At 38.2% G+C, this 26,988-nt stretch overlaps 1 protein-coding gene across 1 annotated transcript in view; it reads left to right on the top strand.

Moving 5' to 3' along the window:
- LOC149274819 (usherin-like) overlaps positions 1 to 26,988 on the top strand; it is a 287,860-nt gene that overhangs the window by 75,251 nt on the left and 185,621 nt on the right. Inside the window, exons 17-21 of the mRNA XM_089505229.1 lie at positions 467 to 961; positions 2,405 to 2,677; positions 3,699 to 3,868; positions 4,795 to 4,939; positions 17,472 to 17,705. Coding sequence (XP_089361355.1) covers positions 467 to 961; positions 2,405 to 2,677; positions 3,699 to 3,868; positions 4,795 to 4,939; positions 17,472 to 17,705 — 1,317 coding nt within the window. The remainder of the gene's footprint in view (positions 1 to 466; positions 962 to 2,404; positions 2,678 to 3,698; positions 3,869 to 4,794; positions 4,940 to 17,471; positions 17,706 to 26,988) is intronic.

Here is a 26,988-nt window from a genome sequence, read left to right as displayed (position 1 = left end):
AAGCCATGGTATAAATATCACCGTTGCAATTTGTTATTCATGGACTCTTCATATTCAGAAAATACTGTTTTCTGCGTTGTTCAATCCAAAAATAGTTTTCTATAAATTAGAGCCGTTTGCCTGATTAATTACTAAACACTTGATGAATGTTCATCTATATTAAAAGTATCTAAGCCTTTGAATTAATTTCGCCCAATGCACTGGTAATTTTAAATTCAGAGCTTTAATTTTAATGTTGATTTTAGGACTAGAATTCCTGGTATAAAACATATCCATTTTCAGGTTTGTACCGGTGGACTCCAATACTTTTAAAGTACAGATGTATTATAAAATGATTGCTTGTTTTTTTATTTTTATTAAAAAAGTCCTTCTTAAGAATTGGGTTAATGCTAACAGATGGGTAAAGGTACTTTAATGTTGCATTGGGCTATAAATGACCTATACATTTTTAATATATTTTGACCAGGTCTTCAGAATTATACAGATACATCACTATCGCCGTACACTGAATATACCTATTATATCGACGCTTATAATGTACATGGACTTGCGACCAGTACGAAGGTTGTATATCGAACAAGATCTGGGGCCCCCACTGGAGAAATGCGTTTGAGTCACAGCAATCCTGTGGATCCATACTCTGCATCGTTCAGCTGGTCGATGTCACTTGGTCAATCTGGTCCTATTGAAAAATACAGATTAATGTATACTACAGTAGATTCGCTGGAACCTAACATATGTTATGAAGGACTAAACACATCCATGACAATGACAAATTTATTACCTTTCACGAGGTATAATTTTACTGTCCAAGCATGTACGGCTGAAGGTTGTTTGCAGAGTTCACCGGTTACACTAGTGACGCCTCAAGCTCCTCCTGCCCACCAGGACCCTCCAGTTTTGCGGAACTCCAGCTCTACAGAACTCCAACTACAGTGGTCTCCACCTTCGCACGCCAATGGTAAGTCAACTGTTATCTGTTCTTTACACATTTTTGGGTGGAATGACTACTCAGCGATGAGTCCAAAGTAAATTATTAGCATTTTGACTTAAGAAGCTTTTTGTTAATAGCCAGGAACAATGCTGGATTTTCTTAAATGTAGACTAGGCACATGCCTAAAGTGCTAGTTTTTAATGGAAAGTTCCAAGTGTTCACTCTTGACTGTCTTCTTCAGTGCTGCTTACGAGTGGAGAGACTGTTATAAACCATGGCTGAGAACAGTTTCTAGGACGATGAAATCCGTCTAACACCTATAAAAATATCTTGAAGACTCAAAAGTTTTCTGAGCTGGACATTTTGGACTCCAGCCTCCACTTCTTCTATTATCCATGCCAAACACTATTTGCAGAAATATCACTGGAACACAGTAGATTTTCCAGTAGATATCACTTTATATCAAGTGTTCTAAGCTCACTCACAACATATAAAAAAAAAATAAAGAAAAAGAAATTCATTCACAATCACATTCATTCACGTCAGATATTCAGCTAGATCCTACTAAAAGCAGCTATTGCAAGCTGTGAGGATGGAACATCTTCAACAGTCAAGTCCGATAAAGCAATACATTGATTGAGTTGCCAGACAAACACCTTTTGTTGGGATGGATCACTACTTTGTGCTGTGACAAAAATGTGAATTTAATGAATGAAATTGTTGACATTGCATTGTATTTTTTTCTTTCCATGAAAGACTTTCAAGGATCTTACTTCCTATTGATTTCTTATATTTAGTTTCTTTCTAAAAAAATACTCTGGTTCGCTGTGGATGAATTGCCAATACAGTTTAACCATAGATCGTATGTATATAATACAATTAAAATATGTTTAAGTTTGATTCAACTACCGGTCAGCCATTGGATCTGGATTCCAACGTTTTCCTGTTTTAATCAAAGCTGCAATAATGTTCTAGGCTTCTTTATTTTTAGTTAACCTACAATGTTTTTTTTTTATTGTCAAAATTCCCTTGGGTTTTGATGTCAAAGACAATTAATTTTGTAACTGTGATCAATACTAATATATATATATACTACAAATATATATACATTTTCATTTGTAGTGTGGGTGGCCTATTGTGCACAAATCTGTACAATTTGAAATTAATGTAATTATAAATTTGCTTTCTACTCCACTACATCAGAAACTGAATTTGGAGACAAGCCCCCATCATATGATGTTTTACCTACCTTGAAGCCACAATGTAAATGCTAGAATTCGAGGAAAGAGAATGTATCTCTTATAGTTAATGTCTAATTAAATGGACATGTTTCCTAAAAATGAAGGTATTTTGTGTCCTACCAATTGGGCATCTCATCCCATTCTCCCCCCTAGATAATAATTGGCATCTATAGCTATTACTAAATCCTCTAATTACCCATGCACTTTACTTTATACTTTTTTTATTCAGGGATTATCATACGATATGAAGTATACATGAGAGGGGTACAGCAAGTACATGGCAATCGCATTCCAGCCGCAAGACGTGTTTTCCATACTACGGGGTGGCTAAACCCTCAGCCAGTTGTGGAGTCAGAAAATGAAAATGCGTTAAAGCCTCCTTCAACCAGCACGCAGGTTACCAATCTAGAGCCTAACACTGAGTATGAGTTTTGCGTGGTGGCAGCAAACATGGCTGGAAGTGTGACTTCAGAATGGGTGGCCATGAAAACCAAAGAATCAGGTAATATTTTGTTGGTTCAATATGGTTAATCGAAAGAACATGTATCTATACATACCTGGGTAAAATATCACCCCCCTCCCCTACCTCATGTCTGGTGGTGGGGTAATAAAAGAATAATCTGGGGGTATAGATCTTACCTATTACCTTTCTCCCCTATCCCATGGGGCATAGAGCCCATACTGTTTCCCAAATCGGATGCGGAGCAGGAGGGTCATAGGTGGGCTCCATGTTTCCTATATGGTATCTTATTATATTTCAATGCCTTATCCCACTAGCCACGGGATGTCGATTGTGGAGGCTATGGATGGCTCTACACCAACCATGTTTATTCTTTTATTGCCCACCACTGCTCACAGGTCACCCCTCCCTAGGTTATCAAATGGACCTCTATTTATCTATCTATCTATCTATCTATTCATTCATTCATTCATTCTGTTTAAACAACCTGTTTTAATTGTTTAATGTGATGGAGGGGATGATTTGCGTTTAAACTCTATTGAACCAGAAAAGTTTCTTGCATTATCTTGATTTGCCTACAGTTGAGATTATATGAGTCTAGTTTTAATGCATGTAAGTGTGTTGGCAAAAAAAGGAAAACTGTCTGAGTTTGTGAAACCATAAAAATAAACAAATTCCAAGCCAAGTAAATAAATTAAGGAGCATCCAGACATCATCATCCACTGTGTACCAGAAGAACAAGATGGCTGCACCGAGTAATCTCCTTTTCACTTTTATTAGAAGACCATATGTACATATATGCCTAAAAAAAGGAGATTACGCATATTAGAAAACCTCTTATGGAATATGTCTTTAACCCAAGACTCCTAAAGTAGTGACTTATGAATTGTGAGAAGGACCCTCTTAATAATCATAATTATTTTAAATATTCAGTTTCATTTGAGCCAATCACTGATGAATTATTAATATATACTGTATGTTGAGAGTTTGTTACAGTTTATCACGCATGATGTTCAAAATAAAGTGTATTTCATACAGAAAACTTTTTTTCTCCCCCCCCCAGCGCCTGTTTTTATGCCGGCTCCAACAATATTTCCCCTTTCAGCCCACTCGCTAAATGTGTCCTGGGAAAGACCTACCAATAATGCAGCGAGAGGAAAAGTTACTGGTTTTACTATCAACGCTGTAACAGAGGAGGCAGCTGACGGTCCCCGCAGAGCTCCAGCTTCTGAGGTCGCTTATGGACACAGTATTATTTCAGCTCTGAATGACGATGTTGAGTTTTGTTGAGATGATTCTTGTGTGATCGGTGTTAGAGCTCATGCATGAAACATTTTGAATTTCCATGGAATGAAAAAACAGACTCGCTTCACGGATGTATTCTCATGGCCTCGCTGGTGTTTTTGCTAGTGCCGGTTCCAGGGCATAAGAGACATTGGCAGGACCATTTCTCCCTACTATAAGATCTCACCAACTTTTTTTTTCTCACACTTATATTTCCCATCTCCCTTCCAGTATTTTTCTCCGTCCGTTCCCTCACTGTACTCCTTCCTTCCTTTCAATTTTCCTTATAACTAGATTTTCTGCTGGTTCTAGACACATTGTTGTGACTTTTATGGCTGTAGAACACTGGGATACCCTCATACCCAGCAAACATTCCGAGCTTCTAGAACATAGGGGCATCAGGGGAAGAAAGTCGGTCACAAGAGTTCGGGTCCCATAAATAACATCTGTCCCTTCTTAACTGGGAACTAATAACTTAAAATATTCTCTTCTTCCATCTCAAGAGGACACCTCGGAGGTCCCAAGAGATTATATGATTCTACCTCTCTTTGTAGGCTATCCAATACAAGTTTTCAAGCCAATCCAAGCCAAACCAATCCAATCTTCCTTTGGACCACTTGATCAATTTTTCTGGAACGTATAGCATAATGCATACATTAAAAAATATCACAGATTTTACGTCTTGACATGTTTCCTTAACATTTTGATTGTAACTTTTCAAAGTCAATTCTAATATTGACGAAGCAAATATATTTCAGAACCCAATTCTTTTCCGAGATAACAATAGGTCTCTTAGATCAGTTTATAGCGTGAACATCTTGACGTAGATTTCCACGTCATCCAAATAAATATGTTCATTTGCTTATTTCCTCCAGGTACTATACGTGGCAGAGGCTAATGAGTTGTTCTATGAAGTGACGGGACTGGAACCGTACCACGGATACACCTTTACAATTACCTTCTGCAATAACGTTGGCTGCGTAACCAGCGCACCAGGTGCGGGACAGACTCTAGCTTCAGGTAAGAAGACCTAGACTGGATTTTATGCGCCTTCGCCGAATGATCTCTCAGCCTCGCAGTTTACTTCAGAGTATTGTCAGCTCTTTCTGTCTGTTATGGAAATTAAGAACACAGATGCTAATCCGCCGAGGATATTTCTCCAGCAGCCGTGGCATCTGGCTTCCTGGCAGATCCTTCAAGCAGCTGTATTCATTGACTTAGACTTGCCTCTGGGTCTTGCGGGGTAATGATGCTGATGGACTGTCTCGTCTGGCTTATAACCTAAAATGTGATGTAGTTTTGGATTCCCCTTTGATGCTAAGTAAATTGTGCGTTTTTGTCACATTATGCTGAGGATGTCTTGTTGATCATTTTTTTCTGCTTGCGTATGTTGGTGAAATGCTATATTTCATTATGTTACTGTGATTTTTTTTTTTATACTTTTTTTTTTTCTCTCGGCTTGAGTCCAAGCAGCTGAAGTCTGAAGCTAAAGAGCACAATATAGTACGCATGTATATGTTCATATACATATATGTATGTGTTTGTACATATATAAAAATAATAGCAATCACATGATTACTTATTTGCATGGTTGGCGTATATCTGACAACTCTTGGGAATTCCTCCGTTCTGGAGCTGACTCCTTTTTTTTTTTAAGAGTACTCTGAATTAATGACAATCAATCATCCCAATTTTATCACACCTGCTTGAGTACAGGTGACTTTATATATAAAGATATCTTGTCTCAAAAGCTTGCAATCTACTGAAATTTAATTAGCCAATATAGGTATTATCTTTACCAAATTTGGTTTATTAGAAAGATTTAGTTGCTAGCAAGTCAAAACAATGCCATCTCCGTAAGAGACCATTAAAGGTTATTATTAATGGTTTCACGCCAGGTGGTGGAAACTTCCATACATTTTCATAATTTCATAATATTTTAATAGATGCTGAACAAAAAAGGCTACTTTTAACCCGAGCTGCTTGTTGGTCTACTAACCGAGCAGTAACAGCAGTGTGTATTCAGAACGTTAGACAAACAGAGCTGCTTTTCCTCGGGGAAGTCAGCGACATGGTGCATCTGCTGCTTTTATCACCACTGATAAACCTTCTCGACCAATAAGCCTCTAAAATCTCGTAATGGCACAACTTTGAAACGTACTTACTTTCTCTTCATCTGGAACGCTCGCATAGCAGATAGTAGACGGTGTGGTTGACATATTAGGGACTGGTTTTAGCCTGGAAAGGGTTGGTGGACAGGGTGCTTTGTGCCGTACAGGTGTACCTCGTAACTCTTCCACTCCATAGTATAACACGTGATCGCTAACTACAGCTTGGCATATCTACTATTAACAAGGAGCCTATAGTGACCCAGGCCAGCTAGTCCTATGGTGGCAGGCCCGTGGACCTCTACCCCCAAAACGGGGTCAGACTCCCTAATGCTCCTCTGATCAATGGGGCAGTTGAAATAGAGATCTCTAATCTATCCAGCAGCCCAATTACGCTGCGGAGGACCCTCCATTACACTGTGGAGGACCCTCCATTACACTGCGGAGGATGGTAGCACTAGAGGAGGAACTGGTAACTACTAAACTAGTTCCAATCCTCCTAAAAATAAAATAAAAGGATAAAAATGAAATATTTTTTTTCGTTGTAAATAAAAAAACAAACTGATTCTACTAAGAACGTCTTAAACACAGTTAGCTTTTCCTGTTGTTTAATATCATATGCCGCTAAACTACCTTTTGATGCCTCGAGTTACAAATTTACGGCGCGTGCCAAAAAAAAAATAGAAAAAAAAAATCGCGTTCTTTTCAAATGCTGCCGAGAGACTCGCTCAAATGAATTTCATTCACCCCTTGACAGAAACACTTGAACGGAATTGGTATCCCATTGATGATTCAGCTTGGCTAATTATCCAATTAGATATTTCAAACGTAAAGACCGCTCCAGTACAGCGTATATGATTAACAGCGTGCAAAAGTCATCGGAGAAATTTGGTAATAATGGCAACTTCTCTGATAAAAAAAAAATTCTCCGCTAAAAAAATCTGTTTAAGCAATTGTTCCGGATTTTCATATCTCTGTTAAGGCAAAGCCTGTGTATTGCGCAATCTACAAAGCATATGTTTGGCTTTTTCTGTTTTATTCTTATTTTTATTTTTTTTATCGCAAGGTTAATTTAAATTATACATTTTAATTCGGGGCTGAATTTTTTTCCTTGCTCCTTAATCTACGGTTACATTGTATTTCTCTTGATTAAAAGCTTTTGGTTCAAAGCAATACTTTTTAATTGCCTAATGATATAAGTCAGTTCTCGGGAAATAACCGTGCGTTTTGGAGTTCATTTGCAATATAACTGAAAAATTCATTGCGTGGCGGTAAAGCTATTTACTGTTAATTACAAGGAGAAGAATTTGCTGTAGCATGCCCACAGATTGCCGTGAATCAAGCCGCACTCCTAAAGATTTATAACGGATTTGTAAGTGGGATGAATTAGCAGGGTTTAATAACAGAGGCACAAATCATACAGACTTCAAAGAGCTTTAATTGATATACTAGAATTTGACGGGCATGAATCACTCAGCCATTCTACCGCACTCTAACATATGGTCAGCTCAATGTTCTGCATCTTAAATCGGTTGGTGAGTCGTTGGTTTCCCCATATGGCACAAGCAATATATTTTTTTGTAAGTTCCGTCTTGTATTAATTTGTACAGCGGAAACCGATCATTCTTCAACGGAGTATTACTTTGGGAAGGAACTGTGGGATGTGCTGTAACCTTACGTTAATGTGCTTTTAAAGAAATATTTGATGCTTGTTGTTCCTTTTAATACCAATGTTTACCCAATAAATAATATAGTCAGAAAAAAAAACTTTACTTTTTTAACCCATTCGCACGATGTGACATTCTATGCCGTAAACAATGGGACCGTTGTGACGTAAGAAATATATAGTTTAATAGGAGTACCGTTCAGCCCTACGAGTCTGTCCATCAGTTCTTGGTGTAAAAGAATGTTGAAGAAACGTCAAAGAATGCTGCAATTAAAGCTTACAGATCCACCTGTGTGGACACCCTTTTCATCGGGTCCTTTTTTTAAGGACACGATTGGTTAATCTCCTAGGCACATGATCATTATGACCAATCAGAGTTCACTCAAAGCAAACATTGACTTGTTCAGCAACTCTGTGCCTGTCAGCCTCAAACTGATTGAGAGAAACACAAAGTATACAAATTGATACAAAGTAAAGAGTGAAACTCTTGATCACTGATGTTTACAGACACCCGTTTAAGTCAGTACGCTTGTATATAATGAATACAATCGGCGAGCAATATGCTTAAAGTGTAGTATCCGGTCCTAACCGAAACACTTTTATAGGAAAAGGGTCCATATGTATAAATGTTGCCGAAATCCCTTCATCAAAAGACATCCTGCTGGCTATATGTGGAATTACATGTAATATGATGGTACCAGGGCCAGTTGCAGGAGGAAAAGCGTCTCTGGGACTTTAAAACCACTGTCCACTAAACAATGTATGCGTGGTCATCGGATGGATACATTTGACAGCATGCTAGGCTCTTACACTCATTACACATTAAGGCGCCAGAGTGAGTAGGAGCAAAGGCAAGTGGCCCGCGCCACCTGGAACCAGTCCACCGAGTATTGGCCTGGTTTGCCAGGTGGCCAGTCTGGGTTTAGATGGAGCAAAGCCCGATGCTAGATGACTAAACTAAATTCGGAATATTCCTTGCACAAGACCAGAGTAGGCTGATCGGATTCTGTGGTCCAGGTGTTTGGGGGGCTACAATAATAGATAACGAATTGGCTTGGCTTCACTCCTGGACTTAAACTTGCCAGCCGGCCCCATCAAGCATCTCTCATAGTTCTATGCGGACAAGAGCAGGAAACAAAAAAATAACTGCTCGTACTTCACCGAGGAGCATAGGTCACCCAAAGCCCAATTATAATATACGCGCTGTTTAATGATATATTATACATTTTTTAGAGATGGTGTACCTATCATACCTTTATACGATATATTATATATATTGTTTTACTTTTTTTTCTTTACGTTTTACTGACATTCTTAGGACTTAAATTGTGAATAGCGGTGGCCGTAAAAACGGGAGCCATCAAATCTATGAAGGAAAAATTCTCCCAATCGAAAGCGCGCTGATTCCTTTGATAAATGTGGTACATAGCCAGACCCTTCACAGCTAGGAGACTTTGATAAACAACCCCTTTAATTTCTGTCAAACGGAAAATGAGAACATGTGCCTGCCTGCCACTAAAATGTTGCCTCGTACTTATATAAGCAAATTGCTTTAGCGAAATGAAATAAGGATAAGAATCCCGAGGCCCAGTGACTCATAACAGTAATGAAAATGTTGGACCTCTATTGATATAGTTTATGTACAAGCAAATGTGCCTGACAGTGAAGATGATCCCAACGGAAATATTACCAAATTCAAGACTGCTAAAATTGGCTTAGAGCGGGATAATGATACGACCATCGACGAGAACGGAAAAGGGAGCCGGAAATATTAACCCTTAAATATTCCCTCGTTATAGATTCCTTTCTAATTTGACATCGGCAGGGGCGAATGTTCAGCGCCGGAACCTTTCGGGAAACGAAACGCACGCAGAAACGCGATGATCTCAGCCGCGGCAATAAACCTTGTTAAAGAACAGACTTTAGAGAGAAGGAATTCCATATCTTTTGGTAGCGAGGCTGCCAAAATTTAATGTCTGCAATTAAAATTTATTTTGATTTTTACCTAGTGTTTATTGCTGTTTGTATACACAACAGACCTCGCTAATACAGAGATGCACTATTAGATAGAGCTGCCATCTGTTCGGAGTGAAATGTTGGCATCTGTCTTCGAATCTAAAACTAAAATGATATTATTTCAACAAAACAAAATTAACTGCATTTTTTTAATTTTTTTTTGCTTACCAACCTCATTTGGTGCCTACGAAGAAATGGCTTACTGGTGAAATATGAAATGACCTCTGCTATGTTTATTTTTAGAATTGTGACTTAAATATCAGCTCCGTGGGCCATCTGTCTCTCTTTTTTGGGTGTCCTCTTTACACAATGGCATTGAGAAGTATATCTGCCTTTCGGTTCCGGCTCGTCATCGTAGGAATTTGCTTACACGTAATAATTACTTTATAGTTAAAATGTTGACTGTGTGTTAAAGTACAAATGATTAGGATTTTAAAGTCCCAGATACTTAACCCCTTAAGGACAATGGGCCGTCCCAAAACCCATTGAAAACAATGCGTTTTGAGATTTTGTCATTAAGGGGTTAACTATTATTACACTGGGATTCCATCAAACTAAATGGCTATATATCTTAGCCCGCCGCTAAGATATGGCCATATATCGAGATGGAATCCCCAATATTTATGCCATAGATAGGGGTTTACAAATGGCTTTCGCTGAGCATGGGCTGAATTCTTGCTCTGTTTTGTGTACTTATTGTAGCGTCATTATTGTGCCTTTTATACTATTTGGGCCGTGCTCCTCTTTTTTCCCAATTACGCTTCATTCGCACTTAATTACATAGTAACATAGCCCTATGTTTTCTGTCTCAGCAGCAAGGGCTCGGGTTTGCAAGGAGCCTTTAAGAAAAAAAGAAAATGTACAAACATGAAAACATAGTATTTTACGTGAGATAAGAGCCATTTGGCCCATCTAGTCTTTCCTTATTCATTGTATATTAAAAGTCGGTCAGGCAAACTAGAATTTACATTTATTTCACATTTTTAAAGGCATTGTCCCGCTAACGCTGCTGAACTTAACACTTTTGTAAGTAATGCAGCTTTGGAAACATCAGTTCTAGTTGGGTAGAATGCCCAGTCCCTTCTCAGACGTAGTCCTTTAATCAAGTAAAATGTTGTCAGAATTTTTTATGGGAACATTTAATTGCCATGTGACACAAGGGCAGGAACTTACAGGTTGTTGCCATGGAGATAGAAAGAAAAAGCTTCCTAAAAGTATTGTTTTTACGTGATTAAAGGGACAGTGTCCTATACAGGCCCTCCAATAAATGCAATTTATTAAAGGGACATTAAAAAATGAGGTCTTCTCGTGATGCGCTGCAGCTGTGTCCTAGATGATGGTTCTTCGTTTAAAGTGGGCAGGTGGTTATGCCTCTGGCCCTGCCCACCTTTGGCCCCACCCACTTGTGGTCTTTTGTCACAGCCCTAATGCTGGTGTCCTGCTTTGGGTACCTAAAAATGTTGGGGTTATGTAGTGTTTATGTATCATATGTATAGTGTGATAAGAATCAAAAGTTCTGTAGGCCTATTCACTAAGCTGAGTTTTCATGAAACATGCATGCCCTCACCTGAAACCGGCAAAGTCACAATCACTCACATGCACTCGTCAACAGAGAGTACGTTAGTGAATAGGGAAGTTAAATAAACTCTTCATGCAATTGGCCACTAAGCTTCTTAGTTAATAGACACAAAGGAGTAGAAATGTTAGAACAAGAGAACATAATCTAAAACCAGAAGTCTTTTCATTAGAGTGGTACATTACTGTGGGAGTGGTGGAGAAGTGGAACAGCCTCCCAGCGGAAGTGGTAGAGGCTAATGCAGTGAGGGAATTTAAACATGCATCTGAATCTAAGACGAGACCGATTAAGGTCTTTCTAGCATGAAAATGTGCAGACCAGATGGGACAAACGGTTCTTTTTTTGCGGTGAAATTCTACGTATCGATGCATCTAGACACAAAAGTCTTTTTTTTTCTAAATGCCAAAAATGTAAACATGTAGGAATGTTTAATTGGTTACTTTGTAACTGCTCCATATTGTCATGTACCCAAATTAGGGGGGTCATCAGGGCACCCTGCTTTATATATATATATGTAGCCCCCCCATTATATCCCCGTTTTCTTATACAAATTCCACAACAATAGGGAAAATGGTTGTCCTCACTTAACATGTGATAAAGAACAAGTAAAAAAGAAAAAAGTTATTTAAAATCAGGTCCTTAAAAGTGCTACAGTGACACCTTTTGGAAAGTACTCTCTCCATCATATATTATTATTTCATTTGGTGGCACGGACTCAGGATTTTAAGGTTATATTAACTGGTAATGCAGCAGGTACACAGACACGTTTAAACGCCTTTTGTATGTAGAGAAACCTGCTTTCAATTACGGGGACATTAAACTTTGAACCGACTATTTAAATAAATAAATGTGTTTTTCGAAAATAGAGTGTTCCCTCTTATCTATATATCACCAAACAATAAATTGTCATGACGGTGCTTAATGTGTATACACAGTGCATTAACTGTAACTGTAGTACATTTATTTGTGCTGGAGAAGACTTGAAAATGATTAAAAAATCAATACTTTCCTGTCAGGGAAGCAAGTGTTACGATGCATTTAAGTAGTTAATTGCAAAAGCCGTATAATAGCTCCAGGTTTGAGCGGTAGGCAAACGACGGCCGAACAGATGCCTTTTGGAAAAGGTGGGCTTATGACCTGGAGACCCCCATCTGTTATTGGGGCACAACACCCATCCTGTTTTTCATACCTTCTGAAATGCATGGCATGGTTTTTCTTTAATTATTATTATTTTTATTGTTATTATTATTTTTATATATATATCAATAGCTAGTGGCATTCGAAGATAGTCAGGATAACTTCTTCTACCATCAAAAAGCATCCAGACCAAACCACAAAGAAATCACATGACTCAGTTGTGTTTAAAATAATCCAGTAATAACCTTTTCTTAAGTCTTGTGAGTGTTTGATGATTTGGGACACTTTATTATATTATAGATGGGTACAATGTGGTGGCTCCACTTACATGGGACCCTTAGATAAGAACTAGCAGTTTTAATGGGGTATGCAATCCTCTATGTTTTTTTATAATAAACCAATAAGAACAATGAATAACCATAAGAACATCTAAAGACACCTGACCAGGGGTGTAACTAGAAGCCTCAGGGCCCCGGTGCGAGAATCTGTTAAGGGCCCCCAACCCGATCTACCCTCCTCTCACACCATCTCACCCCCCTTCTCAGGCTACATTTTTGTTTTTTGTTTTTATTTCCTTTTATTTGCCAACCTGCCCCCCCAGTTATGCACATCTGCCCCAGGCTTGCCACTCTGCCCCCTGATATGCCTTTTAACCCCCTATATGCCCCTCTGCCTCCAGAAATGCCTTATACCCCTATACGCCACTCTGGCATATAGGGGGTTAAAAGGCATATCATAGAGCACTTTTCCTCCTGAATGGGGACAGGGGTGACACTGGGGAGCTGAATGGGGACAGGGGTGACACTGGGGAGCTGAATGGAGACAGGGGGTGACACTGGGAGGGGCTCATTGGGGACAGAGATTACATGGGGGGCTGAAAGGGGACAGAGGTGGCACTGGGGCGCTAAACTTGTGAACACATACAGACACAGAGAATTTTTTTTTTGTTTCATCATTTAAAAATAATAATTTTAAAAAATCATTATGTTGTTTGTACCCCACACTTACATACACACACATACTGATTGTTTTTGTTTTTTAAAAATACAAAAAATATTATACAGTTTGTTCAAACAATAAATTAGTTTACTGACCTTCTACTTCTTCCACTTTGGGGCTTTTTCATCTTGTCCTCCGTCCTCTGGTAGCTGCACACTGTTCTCTCTGCTGACAGGACGTCACTGACCCGACATCCGGTGCTCCAGCAGGCTGAGTGCGAGGGGGCGGAGCTTTCACCCCTCACGCTGCTCTCAGTCTCATCATCACTAGGCGGCCATCAGATTGCTGGAAATGTAAATCTAAACGGCCGATCCGTGCTGATCCCGCCAGAGCGACTTTAATCCTTTTTTTATTTATTTAATATGCCGGATCGGCTTGCCATATTAAAAATAAATAAATAAAGTATTAAAGTAGCTCCGGCCGGCGGCATCAGCACGCAGCGGCCATTTAGATTTACATTTCCAGCAATCTGATGGCCGCATAGTGATGGGAGCAGCGTGAGGGGTGAAAGGTCCGTGCGAGGGGGCGGAGCTTTCACCCCTCACGCTGCTCCCATCACTAAACGGCCATCGCACTTTAATACTTTCTTTTTTTTAAATTTAATATGGCAAGCCGATTCAGCTTGCCATATTAAATTAAAAAAAAAAGAATTAAAGTAGCGCCGGCCGGCCGCATCGGCCATTTAGATTAGATTTTGGCAATTGTCCCCCTGCCCAGCCCGCTCCTTCCAATCCCGCTCCGCCGGGCCCACGAATCTGCGGGCCCACCGGGAAATTTCCCGGTATCCCGGTGGGCCAGTCCGGCCCTGCTTGGGCCCCCCTGAGTGGCAGAACTCCAGGGCCCGGTCGCAGTCGCGACCCCTGCGACCCCGGTAGTTCCTCCACTGCACCTGACCATTACACCAACAGGGACATTGATGACATCACATTCTAAATACACAGACATTAATATGTAGTTGACCCCCCTTTGCAGCTTTAACAGCTTCCACTCTTCTGGGAAAGTTTTCCACAAGATTTTGGAGTTTCTGATGGAATTGTTGCCCATTCATCCAGTAGAGCATTTGTGAGGTCAGGTGCTGATGTTGGACGAGACGCCCGGCTCGCAATCTACGTTCCAGTTCATCCTAAAGGTGTTTGAAGGGGTTGAGGTCAGGGCTCTGTGCGGCGGGCCAAGTTCTTCTACCCTAAACTCATCCAACCATGTCTTTATGGAGCTCGCTTTGTGCTCTGGGGCGCAGTCATGCTGGAATAGAAAAGAGTCTTCCCCAAACTGTTCCCAAAAAGTTGGAAGTAGAACATTGTCCAATATGTCTTGGGATGTCCCCTTCCGCAGGTTTAAGAATATTGTAGTCAGATTTACTGTATTTCCATGACAAATAGTAGTTACTTCCCATTGAAGCAAAACAAAAATTGTAAGAATTGGTTATAGTGAATGCATCTTAAATGTGCAGTTTATCTAAAGCATGTGCAGATGCATATCAGCACTACTGTTTATCCATGTATCCCATGTAACGGCATTCCAGGGGTACATGATTTTTTTGCAGGAAGACCCTTTTGACTTGCATTAAAAATCATAGGATGTTATGTGTTAACAATATGCACTTTTAATATGCCATGGAGATTAAGATAATTTTTGTGAATAGTCATTGTGCCCCAAAATGTTATTAAAATTATGAAAAAAAAATTTCCAAGTCTGTTCTGCCATTAGAAAAATTCTAAAAATGGGTTAAAGCCCCATCTTTTGCTAGGATTTTGAAACTGGAACGTATGGAGTTGTGTAGCAAACACATATAATGCCTCGGGTCATATTTAAGGAGCCAGATATTGTGTATACAAGGGGTTGGCAGGGACGGGGTTAATGTAATGTTGGTTTTGGACTTTTCATAAAGATGATTGCTATTGTTTTTTTGTTTTTTTGATAGAGTATATGCCAAGTATTGGCGAGGAGGGGTTAATGTAATATTGCTATTGTTTTTTTTTATACATTTTCATTCTTATTTATATTGGGCGTTTTTTTTTATATTTTATCCTACGGATAATTAAGTCCTTTTAAGAAGAAAATAGCCCTAAAGCACTTTTCTTGTCTTTATTCGATATTAACATTTGTACCTTATTTGCCAATCGAGTAAGGCTGCGTAACGAAAGGAAGCATCTTAAGGCTGTAAATCATTATAGGCAGAATATCTTTTGAACAATGACTACGCATCTCGGCGATACGGGTGTTGTGATTGTACATACATTGTTCCATCCGTGTAACCATTTCTATACCATCCAAACAATCCATGCTGCCCTCTAGTGGTATTCTATACCTGGGCTTGAGGAATTCTCCTGCAGAATCACGAATAAAACATCTGTGGAACTCCAGTTGTATAAATGAGGCGTTCTATTCGGCTGAATGTATAGGCTACTATACAATTTTTACCATAAGAAATATTTAAGCTGCAATGCAAACTCATCCTATGATACCGATATTGTTTTTTATGAGTGGTTTTGTAATAGTGATGCCTAAATATACCTTTCTTGTCCTAGAGAGGCTTGTTACAGTAAAGCTGAGATCACAAAAGGTTAAAACTTTCATTTATGTTATTTGTTTAATGCACCAGACACCAAATTTGCCCATAAATGTGTGTGTATGCGCATGTAGTTTATTTGGGCCGGACTGGCGATGTCGAGGCAGCCCTGGCACTTTAAGTCCAGTGGCCGCCTGTTGACTTAGGGACGGCCAACAGCTGGATATGCGCGGCTGTAGGCTACTTTGTTTTGCTTACGTAGCGTGAGGCAGGAAAGATCCATCCCAGTATGCCAGATGGCCAGTCCGGGTCTGTAGGGTACTGCCTCCTTTAGCATTGCCACCAGTTAAGTCACTGGGACCCCACAGTGGTCTTTCTTATCCTCAAGCACACCAGTAATATAATAGACAGGGCTGGACTGGGGATGACTAAACAGCCCTGGTACTTTAAGGCCAGCGGAAGGCAAAGGACGCGCATGTGCGCACTATGGTTTCATACAGCATGTGGACTGTATCCACCTGGCGTTTGCATAGTAGAATATCCGATCTAAATATACGGTATTTCCTTTCTGTACATTTATCATAATCGCCCAGCAACCCATATATATATATATATATATATATACACACACATATATATATATATATATATATATACATATACCGGTGTGTGTGTATATATATATATGTATATATATATATACATATATATATATATACGCTCCCAGGAGCAGACGGCGCAGCATAGCACCCACTGAGAAGTACGTGAAATGAATTTATAACACAGCCAGATGGAGTATATATTTTTGATGTTATTGGAAAACTGAAGTGCATTGCGTCTTATTACAGAATAAATTTCATTTGTTCTTTGACAGAAGAAGTGCTTAAATTGATTAGCAATTCACTTTGGCCTCATGACATCACGGACTGAAGGAGGACGCCAATGGATTGGCGGAACCAACGTATCTCGCTATACAGATAAAGTTTCTTGGACGTGATATTTTTATCTTATCTGATAAATTCATATTAGATTAAGTAATATACCGATACTTTACCTACAGTTTAAAGGTACACTTTTCAATTTTTATTTCAGGTTTAGGAAATATTCTTGTTGCGTGTTTATTAGGAGATTAGGTTTATTACAATCTTAACCAATTTGGCAAAAAGAAAGTTGGTATTTTAATCTCAAAGCAAATTTTGGGGCCTGAAACCCAATTTCAGCTCTGAATTACGCTTAGCGTAATGAATAGTTAATTTATTCTTAAAGTAGAAGCTTGTTGGAATTCTGTCCTCGCAAAACAAGTTAAAATACCCAAGTCTTCTGCAATACCCCAGTTATAATATTTTTTGTTAAGGCTTTGTGTAATAAAATACTATAAAAATGTCCTATAAAAAAGTGCTTTTTTTAAGCATAGGGACAATTAATTGAGGACTAAGGTGGTGAGGGATAAAATATACAATAATGTTTCTGTACAACATAAATATTCAGTTACTGCAAAAAAATGACATAAAAAATGATGTGAATTTGTTGTTTTGTTGCAGCACCCGAAAAAGTAAATGCGCCCGTAGCGCATGGAATTAATAGCACCGTGATGAAGATTACCTGGCCGGCACCTTCGCACCTCAATGGTCCTTCACCGGTCTATCAACTAGAAAGAATAGATCCGTCATTAACGATATCGAGCAAAACAGACTTTGTGAAGGGAATTCGCTTTCCTGGAAATGGCTATTTGAAGTTCCCACCTTTCACTTTGCCAATGAACACCTATTTCACAGGTATTTTTCACTCCATTCTGTATACACTCTGCTCGTGGAACACCGTGGATTACTTTAAAAAGCACATTTATCTAGGGCAACATCTCTATAATAAGACAGACTTGGGTAACTAAGTGAGTAACACAGAATGTCATTGCATTGTTTTTAAATGGAAGAGCATATTAACAGCTTTAACGTTTTTTTAAAGCAAAATTAATGGGTAAAAAACCCAAATGTGGTTCACAAAGAGTAGGTTTGAAGAGTTATCATCCCGTCCACTTTTTCCGCGGTACCGGAAACAGTCGCCATAGAAATCAATGCAGTGTTCCGGCTGAAAGGGTGAACTCAATGGGCTTATGTATTTTTTTGTAACCTTTCTAACTTTTTACATGTGAAGGTTGTTGAAAATAGATGGGTCTCTCATCGTTATATATATATATGACCAGAGTATCATTTATAGAAGTCCCAGGAGTGCCGGTAACTATTATTGGAATATATATATATATATATATATATATATATATATATATATATATATATATATATATTGCTTATTCTAATCTGTGAGCACAACTGCATAGATTTATGTAGTGTTTAGAACGGTAAGTAGTGGTTAGATGATGTAAGATGAGACAGGCTTCATAATAATTATATTAATACAGATTTTTTTTCTCTTAAACATTCTCTTATGTCATATATCCAAGACAGAAACACTTTTAATAAATAAGTGGCTTTTATTCAGCGACACCTAAAACATATTTGGAAATTCATAGAATTATCTTCGAACCCCACTGAATATAACGGAGGGCAGGAGACACATTGTCATTTGTTCCCCTGTTTTCTCTTCGTAGCTGGATCTGAATGATGTCCGTAATCAAGATTTATTATGACTTTGAATTCTAATTGCCTATTATGAATCACAGTTAATCACAATCACCATGCAGTTAACACAAAGTTCATTTCAGCATATGCATTTTCTGGAAATGTGTAATTCTGGACAAGAAATGTGTGAATGTCTCATTTTATTTATTGAATTATGTTATTTTCTTCCAAAGACAGGCAAAGAACAGAATCTAGTGTCACCCTCAATCCACATCGAAATGTAGAATACAACGGCAGATCAGACCCATTCGGCCCCGTCTAGTCGCCCGTTTTTCCTGCTGTAAAGACTTAAACCTTAATCAGTCGTAGGCCTTGTCTTAGATTCAGGAGCCATATGCCTTTCCTATGCACGCTTAAATTCTCTCACTGTATTAGCCTCTACCACTTCTGTTGGGAGGCTGTTCACAAACACATGAGTTAAAATTATATACACTGGAAAAACGGCTTCTTGAACCAAGGAGAAATCCGCTTGCCTTTTGGAGTCAAGAAGCAATTTTCCCCCTGAATTCGAAGTAGCTTAATTAGGGTTTTTTTTGCTTTCTTTTGGATCAAAAGTAGGAAGGTTAGGTAGAAGGGTTGAACTTGATGGTCTTAGGTGATTTTTAAACCTTATGTACTATGTAACTATGTAACTATGTTACCAAGTGAGAAGTACAAGCTACAATTATAATGTGCTGTAGTGGGTAACAGATGTATATTAGTGTCTTCACTAAACCCAAAGTTCAGCAATTTAACTCTGACATACCTAGTATGTCATTGGTCCTTAAGGAGTTAATTTAACATTTCATTCGATTTTTTTCCTGAAATTCACGGCAGTGATTGAGAGGGGGTGAGAGGCAATTCATTGAGTCTGTGCCTCTCAAAAGAGTTAACTTTAAAGTGTTTTTTAAAGTTTTTCACCCACATGCCACTGAGTAGGGGGATCAAAGTGTAAAATGGAGCCCTATACTCCCTAGCGGTATTTAATTACCCCCCACCGCACCTGGGGGCACTAATACCCCATCTCTTGTTTAATAGGGGTCCAAGAGAGACCAGTTTCATTTAAATAATAACTATGTCATTTTAAACACTTTAAAATATCTTGTGCGCAGGCATTCAAAAAGTAGCCTTTGCCATTCATCTTGCATGCCCTTGCTTGCAATTCACAAAATTTAACGTTACATGTCCTCGAACATGTGACCAAAGTCACATCTGGCCAGTGAAGTTATATATATATATATATATATATATATACATTTGAAATTAACCTTACAAAAAATGATTCATGATTTAATCCACGATAACCCAAAACTAAAAAAAGTAAATTTAAAAAAAAATCTAAATATTGATTAAAAACCATGACTTTAAAATTCACAATCTATATAATAAAATGTAGCACAATAAAGAAATTAGAGAATTTAATATTCTTAGGCTCTAGTTTGTAGGCTTTGCGACCAATAAATTATTACAATGTTTTTCAATCAAAGTCATCATTCAGTATTATTGTAGCTAAAGATGTCAGCCTATGATTAATTTCTGTGGAAATGCAGTTCCCGATATATAATTTATTAAAATGAGACAGACGCTATGGTAAAATATATAATTAGAATATCCTAACAGCTTCCTTTGTTCACTTCAAGCTATACTCCTATTCCTGTTTCATGTAAGCGTACACGGTATAGGATTTAAAATAAAAAAAAAAATCTTAAAAACTAATTGGAAAGTAGGTCCCTTAGTCATAAGTTTTCTTTACTTTACTGAGAGGGTGGTAGATAAATGGAACAGCCTCCCATCAGAAGTGGTAGAGGCTAATACAGAGAGGGAATTTAAACAGAGATTGATTAAGGTTTGAGACTCTACAACTCGTAAGAATTTGTATGACTCAGATTACTCTAGTTTTGCAGAATTTTTCCTGTTCTTTGTTTCTTTTTTTTTATTTTCTAAGAGAAGTTCTCCTGTTTTTTTTAAAGTAGGTATGAAGTTTTTCTTGTTAGTGATGTGCATTGAGCTGCTCGCGGCAGAAGACACCAGAAATGGAAAAGGTTGTTAGGTTAAAAGGCTGATTCAGGTTGAAAATGGTAAAATTCGCATTAGTTTTTTTTTTTTTTATTTAGCATTTCTATTGCTGATATATACAAATTCAAGATGCCATTCCTAGCATATACTACGATGGTAGCTAAATGGTTAAGCACTAATGTCTCCATAACTAGGTTTGGCTTCATAAGGATGCATTCTAAAGAATTTAGTAAAGGAGACTGCAGAAAAACTCAAAAAAAAAACCTCAAAAAAAAAAAAAAAAGGAAATGATACCTTTTTGGGGAAAAGGTACAGTTAAGGACTTGGCTGTATCTTACTCCTGATCGACTCCCATGAAAACTGGTGAAACCCAATGATCGGTTGCCTTTAAGCCCCTGTTGTCTGCCGTCTTCTGCCTCTAACAATTATACATCCATCTGCACATCTAGGAAACTGGCCATAATTTGGCCAATTGTAACAAATGTATCCTTGGCCAATCACAACTTCGTTCAACAATCACACACCATAGTATTACAGTCTGAAGTATGAATATCGGCTAATTATGATAGATCGTCATTAGATAACATATAGTAATATTCCTGTAACTTCATACATCAGAACCACATCTTTCGTTCATGAAGACCAATTATTAATAAATAGTACCTTCAAGCGTAATTTTAATTTCAAATTTGTTTAAGAACCCAAAGAAAAATTGATAGAAAATTATCAAAATATCGTTCTTGTGTTCCTCAACCGTTTTTAAAGCTAAGCACAGCAGCACCAGTTTCAAGCCATGTATGCTGCTAATCTACCTATTCTTCAGCATCTTCTTCAAAAAGCAGCTGATTTGTTTAAACTAAAATCAACTTCTATAATTAGAGAGACGCTGAAGTACCACTCGTTCCTTCGGAAGTATTATACATATTCCCACACTAGCGGATAAACCCTGCTTTATTATAAATAGCAATTGATACATTTCCATGCTATTCTAATTTATTCTTCTGCTTAGGGTCTCCTCCAATGTGCTCGGTCTCTGTTATAATTATATTGAATCTGTTGTTTGCAGAACACACATGCACCTTTTAATTAACGAGAGATATATCTTTAATATAGCCCTTCCGAAATAACAATGAAGTCGGCAATGTGTTGAATGGGTCTTTGCTGATTGAGCTAGGATTAACCTAATATTGATTTATTTAGGATATAAATGGTAATGCGGAGAACCCAACGACTAGACTTCTTAAAATTGCTGACCCAATTACTATTAAGCCATTTGATGACATCTTAATTTCTCTATTTCGACTAGTAAAATACTACCGTTCCAAAGTGTATGTGATGTCCTGTGTTTGAAAAATGGAGACATAAGTTTATTTTAAATAATTATTGACCTGGATTGACCTGTTCATTTCACATTCACTGATCGTCTGGTGGTAAGTAATTAGATTTTTATGGCCGAAGATGATAATCAATGTCCTACAGCTACCTTTATTGATTTAACGGAGGCCTTTGATCTAGTATTCACTAACTATTTCAAGAAAATGTGTGATAAGTCAATTACAAACAAATCAAAAAGTATCAATATTTGGATTTGAAAAGTAATGTAAAAAACAAAATCAAAAAATATAAAAAAATATATATATACTAAATATAGTTTAGTTACATAATGGCAAAGATACAACAAAAGGTAGGATTCGTGATACAGACATCCTCAATGATATAGGGCCAAAGGAAAGTAAAAATAAATAAATAAATATATTAATATATAATTAATAAATAAATGAATCATTGAAATCAGGAACCAAACCGTAACCTAGAGTATCATAAAAAATATTAGATAAAATAAACTGAGTTATATAAAAGTGATATATGAAGCATTATAAGGTAACAATGATCCGAGCCTAATTACTCACCCATACTATGAGTTTACCAGAAAATGCCTGTAGAGACAACCATAAAGACCTCAAAAGGAAGAAGCTTAAATTGAATGTAACTAATATGCAACCCACTCCTCCTATTCTTCAACACTTCAACACTAACAGGACACGCCAACCTTTCCAAGGCTCCGTCTGGCTCATGTCTAACTCGCCGGGTCACTTTAGTCATCTTACATGTGGCTCATCATGATAAGTCAGATATACACATTGAATTATTTCTATAAAAGCTATACATTTTCAGTTCGTTATCACACCATCCAGATAAATACTAGCTAGAACTCACTCCGAGACGAGTAATAACATTATAACGGGGCGCTGGAATCTCTGCGTGTCTCCATATGTGAATCTGTAAGTAGGTTTTGATGCATATATCCGTGTATAAGTGTAAGTGTGCATGAGTGCAATTTGAAGTGTATGAATGAGGGGAGGGAGGGGAACCGTAACTAAGACTGGCATGGTGGGGAAGGCATGGAGGGAGCTCTTCGATAGTTTGCAAGGGGACCCAAGGAATATATGTTACACCATAGTCTGCCTGGGCTGGGTTTGAAAACCAGTCCTGGCACTTTAAGGCCAGTGGCTGTTAAATAATATATATATATGCGGCCCCGCGCTAAGCACTTACACTCCAGCAGCAGGTAGCCGTGGCCATACAGGCCGTGGCCACATATACAGTCACCAGATCTGCTGCGTATGTGGAAGCAAAGACAAGTGACCTGTACCTTCTGGCACCGGCCCATTGGGCCTTGGCATGGTTTACAAGATGGCCAGTCCAGGCCTACCATTTACAATGTAATATAACAGAGAATGGAAAGAGGCACAGGCTGAGAGTTCACATTTGTTACAATATAACAATATCCTCTCTTTTAATTGTTTCACAATGAGCCGCCAAACCATTCCCAAGCGCTACAATCAGCTTCCTTTCCAAAAAAAAAAAGACAATACCGCATTGATTTTGTTATTTCCACTTACCTTTTTGTTGCGGCCCGAATGATCTTTATACGGTCTTTCTTTTTCTACTAGCATATTTATTACAAATAAAAAGGGATAAATGGGTCTGACATTGCACAAATAAATGAAAAGTAAACTCATCCATTGTCTACGTGGAATAACCGCGTAAAATCTTTAAGATGTAAAATTTTCAGATTCTTCAATTACTCTAATTGATTGTTCAGTGCGCTCAGTCAGCCAAAAGTAGAGAGAAACTTTGTACAGAGATCATTAGTTTTTCTCCATTTAGAGATTAATCATGAAGAGCTCGGGCTCTTTAATTCTCTAATTTGTATATTTAATGGCCTGCTGAAGAATCTATGACAGTAATTAGCATTGCCTGGAAACTCATTAATACGCAACAACATGATTAATGCTGCACTAATACAAACATGACTGAAGTTATTTGGGTTATGTAGTAAAAAGATTAAAGTTATAATATCCTGTTTGTTTTACGGGTGGTGGGAATAATGGGTTTGTAAAAAAAAAAAAAATAACAAGAAAAATATATAGATCCATCGCATAAATTCAAATATAACGTGAAAAAAGGTATGTTGTGTTTAATTGGTTTAGAGTCTCTTTAGAAACTTTAATCGCTTGGGTATTAGTACCTGGGCCAAACTGGCAATGATAAGGAGGCTCTGGCACTTTAAGGCCGGCAGGCGCCTGATGAGGGGAGTGCAGTCAATAGCTAGACATACATGGCCGCACACTATGGTTTTATGATTACATAGCGAGCGGACGGGTATACAAAGCCACCAACCACACACACAGCAGCATTGGATTGCAGATCGGGTGAGTATGGGGTGCTGTTGACCAGTGGTCCATTGGGCTTTTGCCCTGTGTGCCAGATGGCCAGTTTGGGCCTGATTGATACCCACATGCTAGTGATTTGTGGATAAGTACCCATGTGTTAACTTGGGATTATATCAATTAAAACCAAATTCAACCACCAAATGTAATGTGAAAGCTTGGTTCAGGTAAAGTGTGGAGTGGATTTGATCTTAATGAACTTAAAAGAAATAAAAATGGCACCTGTAGAGCTGGTTAATTCTGTAACGTCAGTATGACAATCCGTTGCTTTTTCTCATGACAGCACATGACGAAGGGGTAATGTTTACAAAAAAAGATTTTTTTCCCCAGTAATGAATTCTTCTTTATTAAATTCATCCTAAGGATAAATTATATTTGTAAGTTGTTTGATGGATAAACTAATAGCTTCGTAGTTTACAGCACTCTAAAGTTATTATTATTAAATTGACAGAGTGCTTAAGTTGATTAAATACCTGTTTTTAAAGGTCCAAGATGTGCCAACTTTTATTGGGTTTTAAAGCAGATCTGTCTCTTTATAATAATATAATATAATAATAATATAATATTTTGCAGTTCATTTTGGCTAAGTAACCCTATAACGATATTTAAAGTAAATTAGCAAACGATGAGTTGTCACAGCGTTGCTGTCCGTGGTCCTGAATCCAAGATGCTGAATGCTCCAATCCTTATAACATGCATGAATTAATTGATTGCAATGGGAGTTTAAAGTAGAAGATAAAAGGTACAACGTGCCTTTAGACTATAGAAGCAATAGCGGAATCTACCCATTGTACAGCGCTACGGAATTTGAAGGCGCTACATAAACAATAAATAATAATAATAACAATAATAATAATAATCTACAAAAACTATAAGTAACAGACAAATCCAATAAACTAGAGTTAATTCATATGATACATTTAATGCCAAAGGGGAAGGTGATCTAATGATGCCAAAGTCTCTTTAAGAAACTTTCCACTGTGAAGGGTGACAATGTGTCTAATTCTGTGTAAAACAATAAGTCAAGATACAATTAATAAATATATGTGAGTGATATTCTGCTTATAGCTCCCAACTGTTGGATGGAAAACAGAACTTTCCAGATGAGTAATAAGAATTGTCACTCATTGACATGACTAAAGTGACAATAAAATAACTATACTGTGGTTTTGATATGTGTTTACAAATTTCCTGCAATCATCATTTTTTATGACATATTTCACATCTTTTGCTCACTAAGTGCCTAACAGACTGCTTCTCTCATGCAAAGAATGTAAGCTTAATAGAGCGTAAGCTCCTTACCTTTTGTTTCATTAATGCCAAACTCTTATGTGATGCACTGCTCGTTGTGTCCAGCTTATCTATTGAACAGTACTGCGGAAAAGTGATGGCGATATACAAAACAATAAATTATAATAAAACAGTGGTGTAGGCCACACGTTCCACAGACTAAAGGAGATGATTAGCCACCTTTTACTGCTATTTTATGCAGAACCCTTGAATATAATGTCATAGCCATTCCTGGGAACGTCACAGCGTAGGTTACCTGGAGCTCTCCCTCATCTGGGGAAGTGTCTTTGTCAAAAGGCAAGCTATACACTCACTGGCCACTTTATTAGGTACACCTGTTCAATTGCTTGTTAACACAAATAGCTAATCAGCCAATCACATGGCAGCAACTCAATGAATTTAGGCATGTAGACGTGGTCAAGACAACTTTCTGAAGTTCCAACTGAGCATCACACTATGGGATTTAAGTGACTTTGAATGTGGAATGGTTGTTCGTACCAGACGGGTCTGAGTATTTCAGAAACTGCTGATCTACTAGGATTTTCACACACAGCCTTTTCTAGAGTTTGGACCCCTTAGTATATATACTGTGACCACAGTGTACCCATCTTCTGAGCATATCACAAAGCTCACGTCATCTCAAACTGGTTTCCTGAACATGATAATGAGTTCACTGAACTCCAATGGCCTTCACAGTCATCAGATCTCCATCCAATAGAGCACCTTTGGGACGTGGTGGAACGGGAGATTCGCATCATGGATGTGCAGCCAACGAATCTGCAGCATCTGTGTGATGCCATCATGTCCATGCGGACCAAATCGCTGAGAAATGTTTCCAGCACCTTGTAGAAAGTATGCCACGAAAGAATGAAGGCAGTTCTGAAGGCAAAAGGGGGTCCAACCAGGTACTGGCAAGGTGTGCCTAATAAAGTGGCCAGAGATTGTAGATAGTAGTAGGGCTAAACCCAGATAGCCTTTACTAGGAATGGAGAGGGAGAGGTCAAACTCCTTTGCCGGTAGATAAACTGACCCGGAGACTCCAGGTCAAAAATCTGAGACTTCTCAGATATGGTGACGTCCAAGCACTAAGCTACTGGAAGCAACATGTCATTGTGATCTGCTCCTGTTGGACAAGGCAGTGTGCATCAGAGAACAGAAAAGGAACAGTCATCTCCAAAAAACACAAAAAAGGAATTGACATGACAGATCCTTTAATTCCCAGTGTCAGAATATTCTGATGAAAGCCTGGTATTCAGAAAGAAACATTATGTAGAAATCGTCTTTTTTCCACCCGACGTCTCGGTTTGTCTACGTACCGTTACCAATCACACTTTATCATTCTTCCTGGGCAGTAACATTTGTTAAAGTTGCGAACAAATAGCAAAGAAGTGGAAACCCCTGCT

The sequence above is a fragment of the Sceloporus occidentalis genome, unplaced genomic scaffold (genome assembly GCF_023333645.1).
Source record: "Sceloporus occidentalis isolate IW3139 unplaced genomic scaffold, rSceOcc1.0.p SCAF_319, whole genome shotgun sequence".
Classification (NCBI taxonomy): domain Eukaryota; kingdom Metazoa; phylum Chordata; class Lepidosauria; order Squamata; family Phrynosomatidae; genus Sceloporus; species Sceloporus occidentalis.
The sequence above is the reverse complement of the archived record's forward strand: the minus strand, read 5'-3'. Positions and strand labels throughout refer to the sequence as shown.